The 12,686-nt window shown below is 44.5% G+C and overlaps 1 protein-coding gene across 1 annotated transcript in view; it reads left to right on the plus strand.

The window, feature by feature from the left end:
- The first annotated feature begins 8,463 nt into the window (after positions 1–8,463).
- The window catches only part of RBMX2 (RNA binding motif protein, X-linked 2), a 10,915-nt gene continuing 6,692 nt past the window's right edge, over positions 8,464–12,686 (plus strand). The window contains 3 exon segments of the mRNA XM_012653292.1: positions 8,464–8,519; positions 8,723–8,838; positions 9,940–9,991. Coding sequence (XP_012508746.1) covers positions 8,515–8,519; positions 8,723–8,838; positions 9,940–9,991 — 173 coding nt within the window. The 5' untranslated portion in view covers positions 8,464–8,514.

Here is a 12,686-nt window from a genome sequence, read left to right on the forward strand (position 1 = left end):
CAGGGTCTCGTCTTGCTCAGGCTGGTCTCGAACTCCTGAGCTCAAACAATCCGCCCGCCTCGGCCTCCCAGAGTGCTAGGATTACAGGCGTGAGTTACCGCGCCCGGCCAGAGGCATTTTTCTGCCTACCACACTGGTGTTCTCTGCTGCATGCATCTCTTTTCTCTCCATCCTCCCTTTCAGCAGAGCCTGCCGTTGAAGCCAGACTCCTGGGAGAGAAGCTCTAGGAAGGCAGCCAAGACAAGCGTGCCTGATTTCTTGTGATGCCTAGACCGGCCATCTGCCTGCAATGATTTAGCTGCATCTCGCCTAAGGACAAAGGCTCGGTGACATGTAATATCTCTTCCTGAATGACTGGTACATATATTACTGTAAAATATACATCCGTGTGAAAAGAATGGAATAGGTTTATATGTACCGACACAGAGAGACCTCCAAGACATATTAGTGATTGACTAATCAAGCACAAATCAGTATGTAGAGTCTGGGCCCATTTATGGAAAGAAACCCCAAACCCAAATATATGTGTGTATAAATGCAAAGAATGCATAGAAAGGAGACTGTTAACAAAGAGTGAATAACTTTGAAGAGGGGCGTGGGATTGATGGGGGAGTGAAGAGTCACGATTTACTTTGAATACTTCTTACTTGTCATATGTTTTCACATTGAGAATGTATTTATGTGATTTTGAAAGAACAAACTTCCCCCAAAATGTCCTATTTCAGCTCAGACACCATTTTACAAAGGGCTTTTCCAGACCATGTGGAAATGCGTGTGTGCACGTGTGCACGCACACAGTGTACAGTCATGCATCCATAAAGAGAGGGATAGATTCTGAGAAATGCATCATTCGGTGATTTTGTCATTGTGCGAACATCCCAGTGTACTCACGCAAACATGGTGTACTTACACAAACCTCCATGGGATAGCCTACTACATGCCTAGGCTACAGAGCATAGCCATTGCTCCTAGGCAACACATCTGTACAACATGTTACTCTACTGAATACTATAGGGGTTGTAACACAATGGTAAGTGTTTGTACATCCAAACATAGAAAAGGTACAGTAAAAATATGGTTTAATCTTATGGGAGCAGTGTCATATATGCGGTCCATTATTGACTGAAACATAGCTATGTGGCACATGACTCTGTGTGTGTGTGTGTATGTATAAATATAAGTACATGCACTATTTTGTATATGTAATATATACATTATACATAACATATATACTATATAATAAACATATAAAAATACACATACATATATACACTCTCTCTCTGGACTAGAGAGTGAGTGAGAGAGAATGTATGTTTCCTTTTGCTCATATTGCTTTTAACCTGCCTATGCTGCAATTGTAGAGAGGGGGTGTGTGTGGATTGAGAGAAAGGGTAGGGCAAGACAGGGTGGGATGAGAGAAAGGGTAGGGCAAGACAGGGTGGGATGAGAGAAATGATAGGGCAAGACAGGGTGGGAGAGTCAGTCTCTGAGGCTCTAATCTCTTCTTGGAGTGGGTGGCACTTTCAAGAAAGAACCCTAGGCTTCTGGGCATCTGAGCCTTGTAGCAATGATGATACCAGCTAACGTTTATGGGGCCTTTAAGTGCCAGGTACTGTGCGAAATATACAACGTGGATTTTCATTTAATCCTCACAACAATTCTATAAGGTAGGTACTATTAATACCTTGATTCCACAAATGAGGAAATCGAGGCACACAGAGAGGTGACTTATTTGCCCAAGGCTGTGCAGCTTGTAAGAGGAAGATGTTGGAAATTGGCAGAGAGGTCAGCAGCTTGTGTGGGACCTGTGGACAGCCACCAAAAGTCTGTACTGTCTCACATCAACCATAGAGACTACATGTTGTTCCTTTTCCTTGCCAGTTTGTGTCTCTGTGCTTTGCACATCCTACTACCTCTGACTTTCAAGCTAACATTTGCATGCTTTGGGTTTTTTCAAAGGTAGTTGGGCTTAGAAGAAGTGGAAGCCTTTCTTTGTTAATAAAGTCCAGTGATCACGGCAAGTGAAGATCGTTTTACCCTGAGCCGAAGGAAATGTGTAAATCTGGACTCATGTATACCTCTCCATTTATACTCCCACTCCTGCTCTCCATTCTTGCTATCGCCTCTTTCATTTGGTACTTTATTATCTTTCATCTGCACTATCGCTGTAGCCTTCTAACTGCTCTTCCTGTCTCTCCCCACATGAACACCCCCTGTACTAGCACGTTCAAGTGCCTACTCGATGCTAGTTACCGTACTAGGAAAGAGCTTTTCATACATTCAGCTAACATGTTGTGAGCTAGGGGTTATTATCATCTCCATTTTACAAGCGAAGAAGTTGAGGTTTGGAGAGGCGAACCTACCAAAGGTAACCCAACTAGAAAAGGGTGGGAGAGCTGAGCTGGGATTGGATCCCGTTCTCCGTACTCCTGGTCGAAAAGTCTTTTTGCTATTGCATGTTGCAGAAGCCTGGATGCGGTACGCTGAATAAAGACCCCCTCCCCACTGCCACTGTATATTTTACAGTAATATATGTACCAGTTCTCATCCCTGGAACTTACGAATATGTGACTTTACATGGCAAGCTACTTTGCAGGTGTGATTAAGTCAAGGATCTTGGGATGGGGAGGTTACCCTGGATTTTCCAGGCGGGCCCAGTGATGTAATCACAAGGGTCCTTACAAGAGGGAGTCAGAGTGAGCGGTAGGTATTGGGGATGTGACCACAGAAGCCAGAGGCTGCAGTGATGCAAGGAAAGGGTCACAAGCCCAGGATTCAGGTGGCCTTTACAAGCCAGAAAAGGTCAGGAAACGGATCCTCTCCTAGAGCGGCCAGAAGGAACCGCCCCGCCAACTCTCTTGACTTTAGCTCAGTGAAACTGATTTCAGACTTCTGACCTCAAGAACTGGAAGATTTGTGTTGTTTTAAGCCAGAGTTTGTGGTAATTTGTTACAGCACCAAAGGAAACTACTACGCTGGGTTAAAAGGTTAGCATGAGGAGACAATTCAAAAACTAGGTCCCAGTTATACGGCTTCTTGGCAGTGGCTACTGCCCAGGAGGCATTTGGTTGCAATACTATTAGTACAAAGGTTCTTTTCTTAGCTAGGAAATAGCTGCATTGTTGGCCCCAGACGCCAAAATGCCAGCAGCCAGGAAGCCCAGCAGAGGGCACTCTGCAGGGAGAAAGCAATCCTTGGAAAGGCTCTGCTCCTGTTTGGATAACTAGGAGGGGTCTCTGAAAGGAAAGATCCTTTTAGGCACTTCTGGTTTGCTCTGACTGTGTTGCATCTTAGCTGTGCTTCATGCAGGCCAGAGGAACTGCAAGTCTTTGCACACATATGTGTCGTACAAACAAATTCAGGGTCCTCATAGATTTCCTGAAGCCCATGCCATGGATCCCGGAAGAGGTGATATGTTAACACAGTGCTTCATTTCTTATTCTCTTTATTCCCCCAGGCAACCTACAACTAAAGCACAGACCTTTTAAAAAAATACACTTAAGAAGCTTTCTTAACACAGGAAAGTGTGGCCCACCTCCACCCCTTTAGACTTGTGTTTTGCTTCCATTAGACAGCATTACGCACAAGTCTCCAATGTGGGAGCAGATGAGTACAGGATGGCATACTGGTTAGATTTATGGGTCCTCTCGAGTAACTTTCCAGCTGCTGACATTGTTTTGGATCAACAACTGAAAGAAGTGGGTGAAAATAGTAAAAAATTAAAGATGCAAAGGGTCTCACCCCCTACCTAGTGTCTCAAAGCAGAAAGCCAAGCATCATCCTCAGATGTTTCCTCACTACCACATCTACTTTAGTCAACGTGTTGTGCCTCTAAATCTGTTGACTTTGGTTCTGTCCATCACAGCCAACTAGTCTCCTAACTGATCTCCCAGCATCAAGTCTTGTGTGCCTGCGATTCATCCCCCATAGTGGCTCCAAAGTGATCTAAAATAAAGTTGATCATGTCACTCCCAGGCTCAAGGGAGCATGCTCAGATTGTGTGTGTGTTTTTCACACGTTTTCCGTATAGGCTGAGCATGCTCAGCAGGTAAAGCAGTGTCTGCATATAGCAGGTCCTCAACAAAACTGGCTGACTAGTTGGTTGGTTGGTTGAATGACTGAATGATTAAGCCGTGTGATCACTTCTCGTTGCCTATAGGCTAGAATCTGAACTTCTTGGCTTCACCTACAAGGCCCTTTACAAAATGGCTTGAACTCTTCCATCCTTACCTTCAGCTATTACTGCCTGGCCCCATCCCATCCCCTGGTCATATCATACATTTTTCACACTTTGGTCCTTTTGCCTCTGGTAGTTCTGCTGCTTGAAATGCTGCCTGTGCACTATCTCCTGTCTTCTGTCTACACGGTGACTGGCTTCAAGGCCCAGCTCAACCGTCACCTGCCTCTCTGTAGCTTTCCCTGACAATCTGCTTTCCACCCCCAGTTCCCTGTGAGCCCCAGCAGTCAGAATTAATCCTCCCTCATCTGGTTCTAATGGCCTTTCACCCATACTTTCCTTATGACACACATCCCTTTGTGTTATGTTTCTTTATATCTGTAACTATGTTGCAACATTGTGAGCTGCTCAAGGGCAGGGAATGGGTCTTGTGGTCTTGTTTACTGTAGTATCCCCAGCATCAAGGCCAGTGCCTGAGCACTGACAAACACAGGACATGCCTTTATGTCGGGGTCGTATGTGTTCTTATTTATTCTTATTTTAAAACATAATATAGTTTAGTTTGAAAAATACCAGCATGGAACACCACCTTCTGTGCTGTCACCCAGAGGCAAACCACCATCACCTTTTTTCTGAATTATTGCATAGCTTCCTAACTGGTCTTCCTGCTTCTACCCTAGGTACCTCCCTGCTCCCTCCCTGATCTGTTATCAAGACAAAGCCAAAGTGATCCTGCTAAAGTGTACACCAGATCAAAGTCCTTTGGTGACTTCCCACCTCACATCAAGTAAAATACAAAGTCAGTTCCCAGCATGGTTGTGTCCAATCTGTTCTCCTTACCTCAACTTATCTTGTGCATAGTGGTTAAGCGTGCAGACTTTGTAGCCATACCACCTGGATTGAAAGTCTGGCTCTACTATTTACCAGCTGTGTGACTAGGGCAAGCAACTTAACCTCTTTGCTGTTTCTGAAACACACTGTCCCGGGACATGTGCACTTACTGTTCCTTCTGCCTGGAACACTCTTCCCCCAGATGCCACCATGGCTTACTCCTCATTTTCTTGCAGGTCTCTGCCTCCATGTTACTTTCTCAGAGAGGCCTTTTTTGACTGGCCACCCTTTATAAAATAGCAACACCCCAGTACTCTCTGTCCCCTTAACCTACTTCATTTTTACCTCATAGCACTTATCAATATCAGGTGTATATTTGTATGTTTATTTTCCTTCTACAACAAGAATGTGAGCTCCATGAGGACAGTAACTTTGCTTACCTTGTTCACTGTTATAACCCCAGTACTTAGAACAGTGTCTGGCACTTAATAGGTGCTCAATAAATATCTATTTAATGAATGAATAAAAGAGAAAAGCAAGAAAATAAAGATCATGAACTTTTTGCCAAGATAAAATGACAATAAAAAATCTAAGTGATATCTGGATAAAGGTAATAAAATTCTAACAGTATAGAAAGGAACAGAGGGAAAATAAAGGCCTGTCTCCCACTACCCTCATCTGTTTTCTTAAAGGTAACCACAGTTGTATGATTTTTCAATTTCATTATCCAGTAAGTATATTGGGTGCATTCTATGTGTACAGGAAAGTGTTTGAGGTTTGAGGTGCTGAGAAGCTTATAAATGCAGAATCTTTACCTTCCAGGATCTCACGGTCTTTCTGGGGGGAGAACATAAAGGAGTTTCATAGTGCTGAAGAGTCCAGAAGTGGGAGCCATCACTGTGGGCCGGCAAGATCAGTAAAGGTTTCTTGCATGAGAAATGACTTGATGGGGGTTTGGAGTTTGGGAAGGTTTCAGTAAGAGGTCCCTGAGGTATGGGGCTCTGTCAGCAGGAGTGTCTAGGTTGGGTAATGAAAGGGGCCCTCCAGGGAATGGCTAGACGTGGAGCCTGGCTGATGTCGAGCCTTTGTGTCGGGGAGTAGTGAGAGAAAAGACTGGAGAATAGGGGCTGGGACAGTTAGAGGAGTTCTGAAAGAGCCAGGAAGCATGTGATAATGACTCAGAATAGGATAGTGACTGGAAGAGATGCATTTTAAAGACACTGCAGTGGTACAATTATTAGGACTTGGTAATTGAATGGATATGTTGGGGTGAGGAATAGGGAAGACTGAAATATGACACTCATGTTTTTGAGCCTGGGTAATCAGGAAAATAGGAATAACATTGCCAAAAATAGGGAGGTCAGGAGGAAAAACTGTTTTGAGGTGTGGCTGGGAAGTGGGGAAATGACTCTGGCTAGATAAATAGTTTAGCCTTTCCTTGGATGTGGGGACTGCCTCTCACTTCCTGAGCATCACCTGCAGAAGCTAGAACTAAATACTGCATACAATAGGTGATAAATGGATGTTATTAGTAGAGATCACTAATAGCCACCTTGGATGGCAAACCCTGGCTCTCCTTCCAGATGTTAAGTTGAGAGGGTCCTCTGGATCCCCATCTCTTTTCAACTCAGACTTACGGACATCTCTAGGCATCATCTTACCTACCAGTCTCTACCAACTGCAAGCACATCCACGGAGAATCCGACTTCCTTGCTTCTTTATTTACTTCAGGCTCTCCTAGGATGATCAACTATCCCAGTTTGCTCTGGGCTTGCCAGTTTTAGCACCAAAAGTCAGGAGTCCCAGGAAATCTCACAGTTCCAGACAAACGGGGGTAGATTTCAGCTCTCCCAGCTTTGGAATACCTGTGCTGAACCCACCAGCTGGACAGTTACAGTCTTTTCATGTTCTCAGTCTAGATAGCTCTTCTCTTTGGTTGGTCTTACACTACTCTTTTGCTCCAGCTTCCTTCTGAATGCTGATGACTGAGCCCCAAGTGTAGCACCAACTGTCTCATTTAATAGTCACCTGAAGAAGACAGCAAGGTAATGCTGTATGCTAGTTTACCACTTTGCAGTGGCTACTTCAAACTTACCACTAAGCAACCTGAGATTCCTAGGAGTAGGTAAAACCCATATGCAATCTGTCACTGTTTAGTTTTAATCGCCAAGATAATTCTACAAAGTTAATGAATAGCTGGGTTGGAGTGGGGGAGGGGGCACAGATAGAATGAGGAGAAACTGTTATTGATGGACATCCTCTGTTCTGCTTCTTGGCAGGACACTGGTTATATGGTGAGTCACTGAGGGTACGGTTGTCATCATTATCATAATGCTTCTATGAAGGGCCTAATATCTGACGTTCTGAGCCAGGCCTACACAGAGAACTACACAGCTCTGGACCTTCACTTTTAGAACATCATGGTCCAAAACCAGATATTGATGCGGACACATGCAAAATGGATTCAAATCCTCAATATGAGTTAAATCACACATTGTATGCCAACCACCATCTCTTCTACTGGTTTCCAGATATCTCTGGAGTGAAATCTATCAAGCAAATGTATCTTGTCCCCTCAATTATATTATTAGCTCCTTGAGGGCAGGGGAACCGTCCTTACACTTCTGTGTACAGACATCAGCTCTACAGGACAAATACAGATGCTCAGTGAGGGCTGATTAAATCCACCTGACCTGATGGGTGCAGGCAGAGTGCTTTTCAAGCCAATGAATTCCTTTGAGCCTCAGTTTCTTCCTCTATAAAATGGAGAAGGTAATTGTATCTACTTCATGGGGTTGTTGTCGGGGTGGACAGACAATACATGTAAATTGCTTAGAACATGATCTAGCATCCTTTACCATATCATCTACTCAATTGTTAGCTATTCAATACTAACTTCTGCCTCCCGCTCAACTAGGAGAGACTATGGGAAAGAGTGAGTGTAGCAACTCTCACACAACTCTGTGGGTGTTCAGCCTACAGAAGCAGACTGGTCAGTTGCCTGTGTGTTGGGATTGGACGGACAACAAAAGATTTACTCTTTCACCTATCTGCCTCACTTTTCTGCTGTAACTCCTGAACAGGGATGCTTTGATGGGGCTATATGTAAGCACCACCATGGGGCTTCTGACTAGGAGCGAGGGCTGAACTAAAGTCGCCACATCAGGCACCTTGTTCGGTCTTCATTCAGCAAACATTTACAGCTAACCCAATCAGTGCCAGGCATCGTGCAGGAGCTGGGGGGCCTATAACGCACCAGGCTCGTACCCTTGCCTCATCTCACAGAGAGGAACTGGGAGGCACCAGAGAAAAGCTCTTTATAAGAAGGAAACGCACGGAGCCGGAAATCCCCTTCCACGCTAGTGCGCAGGCGCCAAGCCGACGCGGCCGAGCTCTTCCGGCGCAAGCTCACCAACTCCAATGGGCGCGCAGCGCCGGGGCCACGCATGCGTCGTGTAGCCTCGTCCTGAAGCTGAGGAGTTGGTACCGACCGCGAACCCGCTAAGATGAAGTAAGGCCTCGGTTTCCCTCTGAGGAAGTGGGAGCGGGCAACCGAGAGTGGCTGACTGGGGTTGGGATGGTAGAGCGTCTGCGGGGGCGACGGGCGGGGGAGGCGCGGAGACTAGAACAGCAGGTCCCCTAGTTTTGCTCTCCCTCAGCTGAGGCCGGGCCGCACTGGTCCGCTTTTCCGCCCTCTCCCCCGCCCCCGTGCAGCCCTTTAACTAAGGTGAAGCTGATCAACGAGCTGAATGAGCGAGAGGTCCAGCTTGGGGTGGCGGATAAAGTGTCCTGGCACTCCGAGTACAAGGACAGCGCCTGGATCTTCCTGGGTGAGGTCCCCATCTTTCTCCGTAGTGCTCTCCACATTCTCTCCTGGCCTGCTTCCCACCATTCCCGTCCCGCGCTCCCCTCCACATTCATGGTCCATTTTCATTTCCATGTGCTGTCTGCCGGTGAATCCGTGTTCCGTACCTCTCGTCTCCCCCTTTTCTAGTTTGCTCTCCCTGCCAAATCAGTGCTCATGCGAGTTACTGTTTGCCATTTACCGCGCTAAGGCTCCGAGACTGTTGTTATCACTCTCTCTTTCCCTCTCCCTGCCGCTCTCACACGCACCCATTATACAGCTGAGGAAACTGAGGTGGAGAGAAGGCAAGGGACTTCTTTAAGGTCACATGGCTAGTAAGTGCAACAGCCAGAACTGTGGGATTCTAGAACTCATGATCTTAGCCACTACCCCATATTACTACTAACCTCCCTCCCCCATTGTGCTTCCCTTGGAATTCACTTTCCTTCTCTCATTAACTCCTGCTTTCTGTCCAGGACCATATTACCATCCCTGTATTCACTTCGTGTCATAACCAGCAATTCTACAGTTTGACTCTTCAAAGAGGTTATTGTAGCAGACATTGTGCTGAGCACTTAATATACATTGTTTTATTTAATTCTTATAACAATCCTGTGAGGTAAGTACTAGTATCCCCATTTTACACATGAGGAAAGAAACATTTGGAGGTGAAATTATTCCCTATGGCATGTTTAATAGTGTCTTCATAATCCTTAGTCTAGATGTAGATGGGGTTAATAATGACATATTTAAACCGCTTTTGTGTCATAGCACTTTGTGGCTAATGAGCAGATCAATTCAAGATGTATTTTTGGAAGCAGAATTTTGCGATGCAAACTTTCTGCTTTGTAGGATTTTGGGTGTGAGGAAGACTGAGTGATCAGATTAGTTTGGTTAGTGGTGTCCCCCTGAGCTTTCCACTGAAAAAGTTAATCCTTTTTCTGTGCTACTGGCACTTCTGTCATTGCATCGGACCGTGATTTCCCTGTGGGTCATTCTTTGCACCCCCAGTGTCTGGCCTAGTGCATGGTACCTAGTAGATGCTTGGTAAATGTTTGTCGAACTGAAATGTGATTTTCTTTTCTAGGAGGCCTTCCTTATGAACTGACTGAAGGAGACATCATCTGTGTTTTCTCACAGTAAGTCCTCTTTCATTTCCTGCCTTCTGAGTCAGCAGAGTAGTGTGGGTCCATGATGTATTTTGTGGCGTCATAAAAGTCATTTATTTGAATTCTATGCTGAATGACATCCCTACATGAGAAGGGCTGGAGCTTCTGCTGTTGTGTAGGTCAGTCCCAGGACATGGTTCTAGAAAACTCCCATGTGGAAGATCCCAGAAGTTGGATAATTTGGAATGCTGTCTTGGGGATTCTGGTCTATTTCTGTTGTTTTTTCACTGAGGCTTGTTCAGCTTGGGCCTATACTGGAACAGACTGGAACTCTCAGGAAGGTACTGTGCTGGCCCACCTCCATGGGCTCCTGCAAACTAGGGGAAACCTGTTATCACAGGACGTTTTTGGGCCCTCACATGTGTGGCAACGTAGGATTGGGGCAAAGCACAGGGAACTGGGGTGAAAAACAGAAGGTTTAGGTGATAGTTTGCTTTCTTGGTTTGTAGATGAGTGTAAGGTTAGTGAGCAGAGGCAGTCTCTTTACCCAGAGGCTGAGAGTCACAGACTGTTGAGGAACAAGAATGAATGGGAGACCTGTATATTCTTCATTTTTGCTATGGGATGAGAGCAGTAGCACTTGGTGGGAGAGGATGTTGGCAGCTGACACTGGTAGTAGAAAGGCTGGGCAGCGGACACACAATCCCAGAGCTAAACAGGGTGGTGAGACAGTCCACAGACTAAGAGGGCCTTGGCAGCTTACAGGAGCAGGGGGCCACTACCTTTGGGTTTTGTAGCTGTCAGGAGCAGAGGACTATTTCAGCGAAGTTGGACAGCATGTACAGGCAGAGGACCATGGCACAAGGGGCTGGCCAAGTAAACACAGGTAGCATGCCCTGGAGTGGGATTGCCGTGGCAGGCTGGTTGGGCTATCCATAATCAGATGGCCCTGGCTGAGTGGTTGGGCAGCTTATGGGGCAGAAGGCCATAGGGAAGGAATTGGGCAATACACGGGATACACGGGACCAGAGGGCCCTGGCAGGGACAAAGGCTGCATCCTCTAACTTCTGTCAGAAAGTTCACAGCAGGTGCAGCCTATAATTGCTATCCCTTTGTGATACCTCTACCAGATCTAGCCTTCCATCCTGGAGCTGTTTTAGTTTTACTTGCATTGAGTGATGATCAGTTAGTGTGTGTGTGTTCATTCTCATTTTCTATTCTGGCTACACACATTGCTCCCCACGAAGATTGCCTTTGCCATGGATAAATGTGGATTTCGAAAAATGCTTTGTTTTCTGATTATGAAGGTAATGTACAGTCATCATAGAACATTTGGCAAAAAAAGATACAAAGAAAAAGTAGAATATACTCTTAAGGAAAGACTTAACAGTTTGGTATATTCTTTATTATTGTCTTTTTTTTAATGTTGGGCATTATTTCCAATGGTTTGCTGTTATAAATTATACTGCAGTGTACATTGTAGTGTATAAATCTTTGTACGCATCCCTGATGGTTTCCTTAGAGAAAAAGGGATATGGATCAGTATGTTAGCATTCTTAAGATGTTTTGTAAACATTGCCAAATTGTTCTCTGGAAAGGTTGTACCAATTTCTGCTCACTAAAAACTCTGCTTTTCTGAATCCTGATCAACAATGGTTATAAAACAAAAACTCATAGTCCCGGAGGCTGGGAAAAAAATATTTGCCAAAGAAGTTTCTTATCGTTATTTTACATTGCCTTTATTTCATCATCAGTAAGGTTGAACATCTTTTCATAAATTTGAAGCACAATATTATTTCTTTTTCTTTGTAAATTGTTTATTCATATCCTTTGCCAATTTTTTTCTACTGGTGTATTCCTTGTTTTTTGTTGATTTTACATGAACCCTTTGTGTAGGAAGGATTTTATTTAACTCTTTGCTACAACACTTAGTCATGTATTGTGTTACTGGTCGAGTATCTCTTATCCGAAATGGTTAGGACTAGAAGTGTTTCAAGATTTTGTGTGTGTTATTTTTTTTTTACGGATTTTGGAATGTTCGCATATACATAATGAGGGATCTTGTGGATGGGACCCAAGTCTCTACATGAAATTCATTTATGTTTCATATATACCTTATACACATAGCCTGAAGGTAATTTAATACAATATTTTTAATAATTTTTTGTATGAAACAAATTTTGCATACATTGAACTATCAGAAAGCAGAGGTATCAGGTGTAGAATTTTCCACTTATGGCATCATGTCAGCACTTGAAAAATTTTGGATTTTAGAGCATTTTGGATTTCAGGTTTCTAGATTAGGGATGCTCAACCAGGACTATGGATTTTTTTTTAATTTGCTACAATGTCTTATCATTATTCTTTCTTGATGCTCAAGTTGTCCCCTTTGAAGGTCAATAGGAGTCCCTTCAAGCCAGATCCTATATTCTTTTTCTAATTTTAATTTTGAAATAATTTTAGGCTTAAAACAGGAAGGTTATAAAATACTGTAAAGAATACCCGTATCAAAAAAAAAGGATACCTGTATCCATTTCACCTAGATTTCCCAGATGTTAGCATTTTACGACATTTTTTTTTTTTGAGACAGAGTCTCACTGTGTTGCCCCGGCTAGAGTGCCTTGGCGTCATCCTAGCTCATAGCAACCTCAAACTCCTGGGCTCAAGTGATCCTCCTGCCTCAGCCTCCCGAGTAGCTGGGACTACAGGCATGTGCCACCATGCC

This window comes from Propithecus coquereli, unplaced genomic scaffold (genome assembly GCF_000956105.1).
Source record: "Propithecus coquereli isolate 6110/MARCELLA unplaced genomic scaffold, Pcoq_1.0 Scaffold42, whole genome shotgun sequence".
Classification (NCBI taxonomy): Eukaryota; Metazoa; Chordata; class Mammalia; order Primates; family Indriidae; genus Propithecus; species Propithecus coquereli.